The 13,214-nt window shown below is 45.6% G+C and overlaps 1 protein-coding gene across 1 annotated transcript in view; it reads left to right on the top strand.

Moving 5' to 3' along the window:
• The first annotated feature begins 1,864 nt into the window (after nucleotides 1–1,864).
• The window catches only part of INPP5D (inositol polyphosphate-5-phosphatase D), a 54,974-nt gene continuing 43,624 nt past the window's right edge, over nucleotides 1,865–13,214 (top strand). The window contains exons 1-2 of the mRNA XM_082487037.1: nucleotides 1,865–2,031; nucleotides 7,108–7,171. Of these exons, the coding sequence (XP_082343163.1) occupies nucleotides 1,898–2,031; nucleotides 7,108–7,171 (198 nt within the window). The 5' untranslated portion in view covers nucleotides 1,865–1,897. The remainder of the gene's footprint in view (nucleotides 2,032–7,107; nucleotides 7,172–13,214) is intronic.

Genomic DNA, 13,214 nt, shown 5'->3' with positions numbered 1-13,214 from the left:
ACAGTTTCATTCCAGCAAAACTCAGGTTGTGCAGCAACTCTGTCCACTCTGCATCCACATATGGATCCACTGCATGGAGAGCACTGTGAGGTCAAGCAGAGGTTTGACATTCAGAGTTGTTCTGCCTGCTGCTACAGCTATGCTCCAGACAACCTACTGTGAGTATCAGACATCCCAAGGAGCTCGTACAGGTGAGACTAGCAGCACACTGTTGCTAGGCAGGACTGTCCAAGGAGCTGCACAGTCCCTTTGCCATATGCAGATACTCTCCTCAGTGGGGAAAATAGGGTTTGTAGCCACTCTGTAGCTTACAAGAGCTTACAGCTACTGTCTGTGCAGAGCTACTTCATGGCATTCAGCGTCTAACTCCACTTAGGTACCTGAATCCATGGGACTTACGCTCCTAAAGCCCTAGGTGGATCTGGGTGAAGCTGAAAGGCAGGTCCAGCTGAGCTAATTGACAGTGCTTGCTCAGCATGGACAGGAAGCCCTGCACATTGCAGTTCTGCCCATTTAGCAGGGTCCTATGCTGGCCACACAATTTTGAATTGCTGGTGCCACAAATTTAATTTCAACAGCAGAGATTAAGCTGGTCACTGCAGAGCAGATATCTGGATAACTGAAAGCACCAGGAAGGCAGGCAGGGATGAATGCTGGGCTGTACTGTTCCACTCTCCCTCACGATACCCACAAATTCTAATCTCTCCCAGTTTGGTGATAGGCTGCTGTCTCCTGCCTTGCTGTCCGTGCTGTGTACAGGGGCACCGCTCTGTACACGATCCAGGTACCGTGGTTCCAGCACTTCTCCTGGCTCTGAGAGGTGAGGGTGAGCAGTGTCTGTGCCTTTCCTGGGGACTCTCCCTCTGTACTCTGAGTCCCAGGCAGAGTTCCAGCTGCTTTTAGTTATAGTTCAGATGTGGATGTGTGGAAGCACTGCTTTCAAAGACAGAGTGGTTGGAGGTAAAGGACAGGCAACCAAATTTGCCATGGAGGCAGTGCCCCTGTAGCAATGCCCGTGCTTGCTGCAAACATGCCCCTCGTTGCTCTGCCTTGGAGATGCAGCACAGAGCATGCCACACAGCACAGACAAGGGGCAGATGTACAGACAAAGAAAAGGGAAGTGAAAGCTCCAGTTCTCCCCTCTGTGACGCAGGTTGCCAGAAATGGCTTTGCTCCATCCCACCTTTGGGGATTTAAAGTAGGAAAGGTCTTTGAATCCATCTCACAGTAGCTGACAGGGAGCTTTGGTCACAAATCCCCAGAGCAAATCAGCCTCTAAGTCTGCTTCTGTGCGTGGAAGCATGTGGGGGTAATTTTTTTTTTTTTTTTCATTTCTTTAAAGTCTCTTTCTCACACCTAGCTAGATGTGAGGACTAGACAAGGCAGGAATGGGGCAGTCAGTGTTAAGTATCCTAATGCACAGTGTGTTTCTGATCAGTCTGGGTTTTATTTATTCCCCGTGGAGACCTGTAATGGGTAGGACAGACAGACAGGAAGAAGGTGGAAACCCAGCGGGTCTGGCAAGTGATCGTAAATGGGACGGCAGGCCACCAGAGCCTTGGGGACTGAACCAGTGGGGGAGCAGAAGGGATCCCCAGCTGGGACGTTTTGATACAGAGTATTAGGACTTGAAGGGGAAGGGAAAGGCAGGGAACATGGGCTTGCTAGTCACTTCAGCTGCAGCATGAAGAGGGAGAGCGGGGGCTGCAGGAACATGTCACGCTCACTCTCTGAGCTGTTTGAGTTGAGGAAGTTGTCCGCGGCTGAGTTTCCTTTCCCTCTCTGTACTATTGAAACAGGAAGCTGGTGAGCTGAAGCTGCCTGATCGTTACACACAGACACACAGGCAGCTCTGGCAGCTCCTGTATTGGCATTCAGGTTTCCTCCAGCTCCAGCGATGGATCAGTGCTGGTACCACGGCAATATCACTCGATCCAGAGCCGAAGACCTCCTCTCCAAAGTAGGCAAGGATGGCAGCTTCCTTGTGCGGGCCAGTGAGTCAATTCCTTCGGCATACGCACTCTGCGTGCTGTAAGTACAGCTTTCAACCTCGCGCTTCACGCGGACACTTTTCTCCCAGCTTGTGCAGGGTGTTACCCCCTGCATCCTCTCCAGCACAGAGGCAAACAGCCACTGTACCCACTGGGAAGGTGCAGCCCACATCAGAGCATGGCTGGTTTCACCTCACTGGGCCATGGGGTAGGGAAGGGTTGGGAGCAGGGCCCGGCTGAACAAACTCATGTTCTTTTACTGCTGTACTGCTCACGCTACTCTTGCCCCTGATTCAAAAGGAGAGAATCATCAAAGATACTGCAGCTGTGCTCTGAGGAAAAAAAACCAAAACCCTCTTGACCTCTTTGAGCCTGTTAACAACTTGGGTCAGGTATTTACATTTAACAACTCAAATACTGGGCTTGGTACCCTCCCAGGCACTTTTCTTGCTCTGGTTCAGTGTGTGTTTGACCCACCTGCTTGTACGGTGCCATGTCCCATTCAGCAAAAGGCTTGAAATAGTTCCTGGAGCTATGCATGATACACCTGCCACAGCGGTGACTCTGCTGATATCATTCATGTGGCTCTCAGGGTAAATATTTTGTGTGGGAAATAGGGAGAGGAAAGAAGTGCCGGCAGCCCTGACCCCCTTGTTCTGGGTTGGGGCTGCGGACCAGAAAGCAAGGCCTCCTGCCCTGGGTTTGTGAGGGGCAGGTGTTATTCCTGGAGGCAGGAGTGCAGGGACAAGAGGAGATTGAAGTCAGTAGGTGAAGTCTGAGGCATTTGACTTTGCATTACAGAGAGATAAGACAGTTGCTGTCTGCTTAGGAGAGATCAAGAGAGCCTCTGTGGGACCCAGTTCTGCCTGTCAGATCGTCTTTGCTGCCATTGTGAAGGAGATTAATAAATCTGGTTTCATCCTTACACCCCATGAAATTACAAGCAAGTTTCTCAGTGTAGTTTGTTTCTGAAAGTAGCTTTCTTGCCGTGGTAAAGGTGGTGCTGCTGTTTCTAAGTCTGGTCTAACAGCTTGTCTCTGAGGTCAGACTTCTGGTGACAGCACAGTCTGCTGCAGAGGATTCATCCGCAGAAAAGCGTGGGGCTGGGTAACTGCCCTCTACGCGTAGGTGTTGGACTGTCAGAGATCGGTGGCTGGGTAATGGGGGTGTTCACAAAGTGCAGAGAGCCTCGGTACCCGCCTGTTAAGATGTCTGTAATAACGTGGGGAAGAGTTTTGTCTTTCTGGAGGGAGCAGAGAGAGAAGGGCAGCTGCAGATGAATAGCCAGGAGGAGCAGGAGGAAGGAGGGGCAATCATGTAGCACTGTCTGAGGGCCCAAGTTGCAAGTCAGGGAACATTTTACTAGAATAAACTGTTGCTTCCATTGAGTGTTTTTAGTTTAGACCCCTTTGATTTGCCCTGTAATGAGTACGTACACAAAATATTTTTACAGCATGATGGTAGGTATTATAGAAAGGAAAGGTGCTGTAAAAATGTCTACTAACATGCATTTGCATAAGTTTTTCCATTGTAAATGTTTACACAGCCAACTTTGAAAGCCTTTTGTGACTTGAGAGACATGGGATCAGGAAATAGAAACAATATCATGACCAGGATTTTCTGAACCGGGAGCCAAAGGTTATGTTCTTAAATCCATTCTGAGGTGGCTAACATGAATGGCTTGATTAAAGAAATGGGGAGCACCCAGCCTTGTCAGCCAAGAGCAGCCGGATCTGTGGTGCGAAGGCTGGCATTAATTACAGTCTGAGAAATGTCACACAAACTTCAGTCAAAGTACCGAACTAGCTTTCAGCTTATGCTGGTTTGTATTTAGTTTGTGAAGAGAAAGGGTTAAAGGTGGTGAATAAGTATTTCCCTCTGAATGTCATCCTGACAAAATGGGCAGCTTTGCTGAAGCTGAAGACTTCCTTAGAGATGTATCAGTTTCAGCTGTGTTATTGACTGGAAGGTGTTTGAAGTTTGAGCTCTTCAGTCACTCCTGTTTAAAAAACAGAGAGGCTGGAGACAAAGAATGAGAGAGACATGGGGGAATAATGAAAGCCTGCCTGCAAAAGGTTTTCACAAAAAAAGAATTACGCTGAAAGTGAGAAAGTGTCAACTGCATTTAGATAAGGAAAACAAAAAAACCATGAAATTTGCTCTGAAAAAGAAGTGTCATATTCTACAAAGCTCTAATATTTATTGGGCAGATCAGTCAGAATTCAGCAAAAGCACTTATTATATCATCGAATGAAATAGTGATTTTGTTGAAGAGCTGCTTTAGGAAAATAGGGTTTGTATAAATATAGACAAGTAAAGGAGGTGTATTTGCAGAGCCTTTTAAGAGTGTCTCCCCTCTTTTTCTGAAACTTAGAGCAGCAGCATTTAACTTAGCAGAGAGCTGAAACAGCAAATGCAGAGGGAACGCTCCTCCCCCCCGCACTGTTGTCCTCTGCTCTACTGGTCACACTGCCCCATAAAAGGCAAGAAACAAAACCATTTTCCTCCTCCTTTCTCTGTGCCTGGATCATTTGATTTGCCAGTTTATTGACAAGAAATGGGCTCTCTAACTTACCTGGAGGGGAATACCTGGATCCTGAAATCAAAAAGAGCCTGCTTAGCATTCACAGCTTGCTGCACCTGAACTGGTGTCATTCCTCCAGGGGATCTTCTGTTTGGCAGTTCATGTGTGAATGGCTGCAGGATTAACTACGCTTCTAGAGATGACCCTCAAAGGCTAGCTGCAACTTTGGGGTGCCTCTCAGAGGACACTGCCTGTGAGATGCCATTTCCAACCTCCTGGGGGAACAGCCTCTCTCACGGTGCACTTAGCACCATGCCTAGCATGGCAGTCCTGTTTAGGATTTCCAAGTGCTCCCACTATGCTCATCATCACCTGTGCATAAAAACATGTACAGCAGGAGAGGAAAGAGAAAATAGAAGCCTTGTCCCCTCTCCTCCTCTGGTTGGTTGAGAGGGGAGAGAGATGACAAAGTACTTGGAGACATCTTTAAGCTGAGGCTGATGTTATGTTTATACCACCTCCCCCCCCTAGACAGCCTGAACAGTGGTTGAGCAATTCTGAACTCACCCCAGTTTTTAGGGAGGACCTGGAATGCGACAGTAATTGGGACTACGTAACTTGACAGTCAGGACGCTGAAGAGAGAAAGCCTAAGGGCAGAAATGGAGCAAGAGTCCCAATCTTCTCTGTCCACGCGCACTAAATTAAGGGACTGCTAAAAAGGATTCCTGCTTTTGATCCTGGGAAGTGCTCCTCCCTGCTCTAGTCTCACCCAACAGCCATTCTTTCCTTGCTCTTCCACTGATCTTACCTGTCCTCAGCTTAAACCTCTTTATAAGTATTATGACAGCAGCCTTGTAAGGCCTGTGTGATGGGGTACTTTCTGTGGAGGTAACAGGGAGGGTCCTCTTGTGACGCAAGAGCCATTGAGCTGGTTTGTGTATCAGTTTCATAATCTCCACACAGACAAATTTTCTCTCATCAGCTGCATGAGCAGTTCTGCTTAGTCCTGTTTGCATATCAGCAGGAGGAAATGGTGTAAGAGCGCTGCATTGACAGATAAAAACAAAACCCATACCCTTCCTTGGGGCATATCCTCATCTGGCGTTGATTGCCCTGGGCTTGGTGAAATTAGCAGTGTTATGGCAATCCAAAGCAGTTGGGGATCATGTCTGTGACTTCCAGCTCTGTACTAGATTCTCAGATGTGTTAATGAATAGGTGCCTTTGAAATGGTCTTACATTGCTCAGTGAAGTGGTACTGAGCTCTGGGAGCAGTTCTGATTCTTCTGTGTCCTTTGCATTAATGCGATCAAAAGATACAGGTTCATGTGGTCACATGACAAAATCCTCCAAACACCCTAGAAAAACTCAACTATAATTTATGCGTAATTTCTTTTCATTTCCAATTGCGCTTTATGACTCCTTGTATGAGGCTGCCTAAAATCCTGGTGATCTCTCTCCTGCATGGAGTGATTCTGAAAGGCATATGATGAATAGACTCACAACACAATGAATAGACTCACAACATAATTGTAGAAGAGATGAGGATGTTTTATTGATCTTCCTGATCTCCCCAGCTGGGGGGCTGACCTCAGCCCACATTTCATGATGATTCCACAGGTAACCTGGTGTTTCTGTTACAGCCAAGGAAGCTCTGAGAGTGCATTCCATTTTTTCCTTTGAGAGGAAGGGGTTGAAACCAGCACAGTTTTCTGGCTTAAAGCCATATTGTATGTTTTAACAGAGTGCTTTGCAGGTGACTTAAAAAATTTGATCAATCTGTTGTTCACTTGGGAGAAAGGTAAAAATGTATTTTTTTAGTCAACACTTCCTGGGCAAGCTCCACAAAGCTCAGCAGCTGCTGAGGAAGGTCATGCTTACCACACTGCAGTACTGCTCAGGCTTCCCTTGGGCTCTTGTGCACTAATGTGGCCATCCACTGGGCAAAAGACTCCTCCATCCCCCCATAAATAATAATGTCAATTAATTTAGCTGGTATAAAATGTTCATTATGGCTGAGTTACAGACGTGCATGTACAGTGTGCATCTGCACCAGGAGAGTGAGATGGGTTTTCATTTAGGCTGTTGTTTAGGAATTGTGTGTGAAAATGTGCCTAGCAATCAGCTGTCTTACTGTGATTTAGCTGAAATCTATTATTTGTTTTTTCCAATACAAGTTGATGCACATACTAGCCCTTCAATTTACTCATTCATTGCTGATTTTGGCCCTGTGTCTTTTGGATTTCTGCTTTTTCATTCCTTCCTGAGACGCCTACTCTACTGACAGCTAGAGCCATTTGGTGTTTTCTTTCTTTCCGGACAGAAGAAGTTGAATAACTCACTCTGAGGCTGATGCTGGTATCACTTTCTGCAGTGACATCTGCAAACACATCTTAGTGACCAGGAACACTTCAGGTTTGTGTCAGTTCACAGACTCCAGGGAAAGAAATAAAGAGAAATGTTTAAAACCCTTGTGCGTGAAGCCATCTATGCGTCTGGGGATCTTCCAATATCTTTTCTCATGGGGAGAGGTGCCATGGTGTGATTCCGTTCTGGAGATGGTCTAACCATATCACCTCTGATCTGTTCCAGGTTCCGGAATTGTGTTTATACCTACAGAATTCTGCCCGATAAAGAAAATAAGCTAATTGTCCAGGTAAGCCATGCTATATACCATTTGGTTTCACAAAGATGCACCTAAGACTGATCACTGCTTTTTTTTTTTTTTTCCAAAGTAGTTCTAACACCAAAGAGAAAAAGGATATAAGGAGTTACACTAATGCCCCTGGCCAGCACAGCACTAGTCTCCAGTCCACTGCTATGGAGATCTTAGTCTCCAATCTGCTGCTTTGGCCATCAGAACGCTCTTTAACATGCGTGCCTTCAATGCAGTGGCACTGCCGTGTTTTATATAACTGAGAACCTCCGTTTCTGAGTAGGAGCTGGCAGCAGGGCACCATGCCAGACTTGTTCTGGGTCTGTATGCGTTACTATGGCATGTCACCAAAGCTAATCCATCTTCCCAGAGCACTGGGCAACACTGTGGAGGAACTTGTGCAGTCTCTGCAGGTTGCTAGCGTGGGGCCAGCACTCAGCTGGAACGAATAACCTGTCATTCCGATCTGGCTCCACACAGTATGCTGCAGGCTGTTTGTAGTAATACTCGATTTTTCCCCATCGTCTGATATACGTCAGCCTTATTGTCCTAAATAATGTCTTTTGGCATATTGTGCTGATGTGATGATGTGTTGTGATGGTAAGATAGGTGTCCAGAAGGTGATATGGTGTTTATCATTATTTACAGTACCTGGAGCACCTGCAGAGATCAGGATCTCATTGTGCCAGATAGCTCAGAAGTGAAGTACACCGGGCAGGGAGGGTGTTGGGGAGACCTGAGGCCCAGGGAATGGGGACAACTCTCCAAGTCCCACAGCAGCTCAGTGGCAGAGCCAGGATGAGAGCCTGGCGCTGCTAATGATGTCCTTGCTCTTTGCACTGGCACCTGGATGAGGAAGGGAACTTGTGGAACCCTAACTTTGAATGGGTTTGGGATGGGAGTTTGGCACTGCTTTGTCTTTTAGGAAACAAGCACAGAAATGATCATATGTTGGCTTTTCACCTGAGGTGGGGGAAGAAGGGAAGGCCAGAGGTTACCTGCAAAGGCAGCAACACAACCCCGTGCTTTGCCCTTATGTGGACCCTGGGTGGGTCTCAGCACCCTGGGCAAGCCCTGGCCCCCTCCTCACACCCCAGCTGCCCTGCTGGCCTGATGTGTGAGTGATGCTGAACGCGCAGCCTGGCCTGCAGCCTTTTCTAGCAGGGCACAGAGACCGCAGGTTATAAGAGGGTTTGAAACCTGAGTTCAGGTACGGTGCAGACTTGGCATGTTCTGTACAGTACAACCTGGGAAGATGCGAGTTACGTTTCCCAGTTTGTAATGGATTTGTAATTGTTTCTGCCATGAAAAAGGACCTATTTTTGTGCACAACTATTCCATTTGTCCACCGATCGGAGCACTGCAGCCATAAGAAATCAGTATTTCAGCTCTCATGCAGGATCGAGGTTTATGAACAAGCAGAAAATGTGACAGATGTCCATCAGCTCAAGGCTTTCTCCACCACACACGCACACACCCCTTTACCTTCTCACCTTCTAGTTCTCTGTAGAGAATTCTGCAGAGTATTATTTACAAATATGTCCTCATCCTCTCTGGGGAGGATTATTGGACTACGGCGGGCTCCAAACAGTGTTATTAGGATTCCAGGGGATCTTTCTGAATGAGACTTTTTGAAATCTACTAGATCTGTTAAGGAAATACGATCTACTAGAAGTACACTCAAACCGATTTGTAAGATTCTCTTGGGCTCCGTGTTATGGTTGTGAGGGATTTCTCTTGTTCATAAATTGTGGGATGCAGAGGGACTGTGGTGGAATACCTTTGTATGCTGGGTTGCCATGAGCTGTAGGAGAAATATCGGGAGTAGGCTAAATAAAGTGTGTTGTTAACTCATGTTTTGAAGACACAACACCTCTTGTGTGCTGCTTTATTCCAGTTCTGTCGGAGAGGGAGAAGAAGGGGGCTGGCTTCTTCTGGCAAGAGAGAGATGCAGTGAGAGTTGTAATTGAGGCTCAGAGCAAAACAGTCTCATGTTGTTGGCTGCTGTTCTTGGTACGTTGTTCCAGCTGGGCCAGACATTTTTGGTTGCTTGTCTGTTGACTTTTGGATAAAACAAAAACTACTTCACGTGTATTAAAAGATCAGAATTTTGAAAAGAATAGTTCTTCTGTGCAAGGACGTAAAAGCTGTTGAATAGGATGGAGTTTTGAAATAATAAAAAAAAATATTAAAAAGAAGAGAGTCTCCTAATCCTGTGGAATTAGATCAGGTGTTAAATTAATACAGCAATCAGTAGATGCTTCTCATTTCTGGGTTTATAAAAAAAAAAAAGACACAGGAAAGATTCAATACTAAATCCCGAGATTAGCCTGTATTAGTTACAAATATGGGCCCTGATCGTGCAATGTGACCTTTTTTGCCTGCACAGTGCTCCTTCCTGAAGCTAACAAAGTTGTCTTCGTGCCTAGATCTGGGCTGTTGTCTGTCAGGCATTTTTCATCATGACAGCAGGTTCAGAAGATGTGTAATATCACAGCTACATACACAGCACTTGTGACATGACAGTTCTCCCTCTGCCACTCTGTGGAGTTTTTTCACCTTTAAAGCTGCAAGTTGCTTCACATTTTTTGAGTCTTGGAGAGTAGATTTGATTTTTCTTTTTTTAATTAGAGCCCGGTCTGGCACTAGTGGAATGATACTCAGGGTCATTTTTTGCATGGTTAAATTAACTGTTTGAGTACAGGTGGCAGAAAAGGAGGTGCCTGGTTTTGCATTCATGCTGAAGAAAAAAATATTTGCATATGTCCTTCCAGCATTTTGTGGCATGCTATGTGATCTGCTATTTGGTTTCTGCATCTGCAGCAGCTCTTAGAGCAGTTAGCATAGTCAGGAACCCCTCTTGCCTGCTGTATCTACAATCATAAACTGCTATCCCCCAAAACATACCAGGCCATGGTGGTTACAGTCATAGACTTTTTTCTTTAAAGACAAATATAAATTCTTACCCTTCTCTCCTGGGACTGCTGAATTTTCTCTTTCCGTTACTTGAGACTTCAAAATGTAGGCAAAGAAATCCGTGGCTTGGATGAATCAAGCTCGCATCCTGCTGATGAAAACGTATTTAAGGAAGGAGGGGAGGAGTAAGAAAACCCCCTTCAAACACAGGATCTGTAACAGCAAGTAGAGATCTTTGTCCTAGGGCTGAGAACAATTAGTCATCAAGATATCTCTGTTACCCTGCAGACTCTCACTGTAGTAAAACACTGAGAAGCTGAGACGGGAAGAGGGCAAAAAACATACAGTTACACAGAGATCCAGGAGGAAGGGCACGAGGCTGGAAATAACTGCCCCCGAGGTAGCTCAGCTGCTGCCTGCCCGTCCGGCAAGTCACATCTGGGGCACTTCAGCTTTCTTCTCTGTAAAAATAAATGTGATTTTTCTGTTGCTCAAATGGAGAGGCATAAGTAATGCAGAGTTGTTGAAAGTTTGGGGACTAGCTGAGTGTAATCATGTTTGTGCAAAGAGGGCTGCAGCAGCAAAGGAGTCCTTGGGAATCACAAGATCAAACTAAACACTAGAGACCAACTAAAGACACTAAAACTGTCTTTCTAAGCCAGGCATCTATAGTCAGTTCTTGCCATCCAGATTCATAGAAGATAAAACTTTCCTATGCTGTCACTTAAGCATCTAATTTATACGACTAATTGAGGTGTCAATATGAAACTCATCACTGCACAATCTGAATTCCTTGTGATCTCAGCATCTTCACAATGAGGGGAAGTGGTCTTGTTCCCATTTTACAAATGGGGAACTCAGTCCCAGTCTGTTAAGGAGGAATGGGTTACCGAAAATTATTTTAAATAGCTGTCCCTTGCTGACTTTCCCAGGATCAGATGTGTGTGCTATATCAGTATTCATCCCCCCTCATATTAGATGTGCAGTCAAACCTGTCACATAGTCAAAGCTGAGGTGCATCTCTGTAGTCAGCAGGGAAGAAACAGGTTTCTGACCTGGGTGGGCTAAAATGTTCTTGGCAGCTCTTGTCTCTCTCTGTTGCCTAAAGAGCCCAGAAGACCCCCTTAGACTGCCAGACTGGGCAGGCTGAAGTCAGGTAAGGAAATTCCCATTACAGCTGACTCTTCTTCAGCACGAGAAGATGCTGAGGTCAAAAGCTGTTGTTGAAAAACTGTGGTACTGCCTTTGCCTAATGCTTTACCCTGTATTGCCCTTATGTGCTGCGATTTAAAAGCTCACTGTCAAGAGTGTAACCTGCCCTCCTGAGTGAGGGTGCTTGAAAGAGGTGGTGAGAAGGAAGACGACATTGGAGTTAGCTGGTCAGTGAATATGGATTGGAATAGGGTAGTGTGGTAGCATCTCTAAAACCCCATGGAGTTTGATCTCTCTAGATTTCAGGCTCATCTCATATAGGAGTTCACAGCTTGTGTTATCTGATGGATGTTCAGCAATCTAGCTGCTGCGCAGTCACTTCTCAGTGGCAGCTCGATTGCATCTTAGTTCATGCTCATAGTCTATCAGATAACACTTCATGGGTCGTTTGCATGACCAAGGACTTACCTCCTGTCACTCTGTGTGAAGGCTGGGGGGAGATATCCTGATGGACACAGGCCAACATTGCACAAACAGGGCTGTCACCCAAAATGCCACTGAGAGAGAGTCAGCCTCGTAGTTCTGGAAACAGCTTTAGAGCGTTGCTAAAGATGAAGTCGTCTTAAGAAACTGGGGCATCTGCAGAACAGGCTTCTGGTTGCTCAGTGCCATGGGCAGATTTTATAATCGTGTGCTGTATCCTCCTGTGCTGTGCGGTACAGTCTGGTCTCCGAGTTTGAGGAAGGCACAACCTGCTAGTGCTTTCCTGTGGGCATGACCCGATGCTTTAGCTCAGTCATGTAATGTTCCCATTCTGCAACCCAGAACTTGAACCAGACACGTTTGTCCACCACCTCAGGGCACAGGCCTTACCAACCACTGCTGCTTCCTTCTGGCAAGGGTGCTCTTTCCTTTTTCTTCTTGCAAATCTGGTTGGTTTGTTTGGTTTTTTTCTTCCTTGTATTACCCTTAAGTCTGCTTTTCCATTCGTGCCACTATCAGAGCTCTTGCCTCAAGTTGGGTACCTGCCTTGAGATGTTGTGGGCTGCCAAAGATTGAAGCTTCCAGTCACCCACAACACCTTGAATAGTGTTTTTATCTGCAGGAGAGGGCAGAAATAGAGCATGGCTTGAGCAGGAGTAGGAAATACTTTACATTTTCAAGTAAACTGGAATTTTTTTAAAAAAATGCGTTCAGGTGTGAAATGTTTTATTTTGATTTTTTTGAGCTTTTCAGAAGTTATGACAGTGTTGCCAGGATGTTGAAGCAAAATGTTATTGCAGATGGAAAAAATGGATCATCCTTTTGAAAAAGTCCAGATAAGCAATTTTGAACTTTTCACTTTTTTTTTTTTTTTTTTTTTTGCAAATTAGTGGGGGAGAGGGGAGTTGAATTAAGACCATGCTTTGCATAGCACATGCTCCAACCACCTCCTTTTTTTTTGTTTTTAGTAAACTGGGATTTTTTTTTTTTGCTTTGAGCAAAACTGACCAGCTCCAGAGTCTGGCAATTTCTGTGGATTCCCTTGTTGTGAGAAGGAATCGTGAAAAGCTGCTGCCTTCTCACGCTGCATAAGAGACTACATTACAGTATGGAAAATATTAGTATTTTTAAAGTTACTACCTGCCTTTTTCTTTTCACTTCACCTTTCCGGGCTGTCCTAGCTGCCTGTCTCCTTGACAGAAAGCAGCAGTGTGTGTGCATCTTCCTGTGCTCTGCTCCGTGGGTAAATGTTAATTTTGCAGTTCTGGTGCCAGATCATCATTTCTGTGAGCATGAGCACTGCTTGCGTTCATGCTGAAACTTACCATTGCTGCAAGGGGCTAATTAAAAATTACTTACATTTATACTAACTGTTTGTTGCGGGGGGGTGTCTGACTCTATTTACTTGTAGGTTTTGCTGACTTCAGTGAAAATTATTGATGCCCTGGCAGTGCTGTTTTACATTGAGTGATCACCTAGCTGCCTTTTTTTT

Source organism: Vanellus vanellus, assembly GCF_965231255.1.
Source record: "Vanellus vanellus genome assembly, chromosome: 8".
NCBI lineage: Eukaryota > Metazoa > Chordata > Aves > Charadriiformes > Charadriidae > Vanellus > Vanellus vanellus.
Note: the sequence above shows the minus strand (reverse complement) of the source record. Positions and strands in the feature narration are given on the sequence as shown.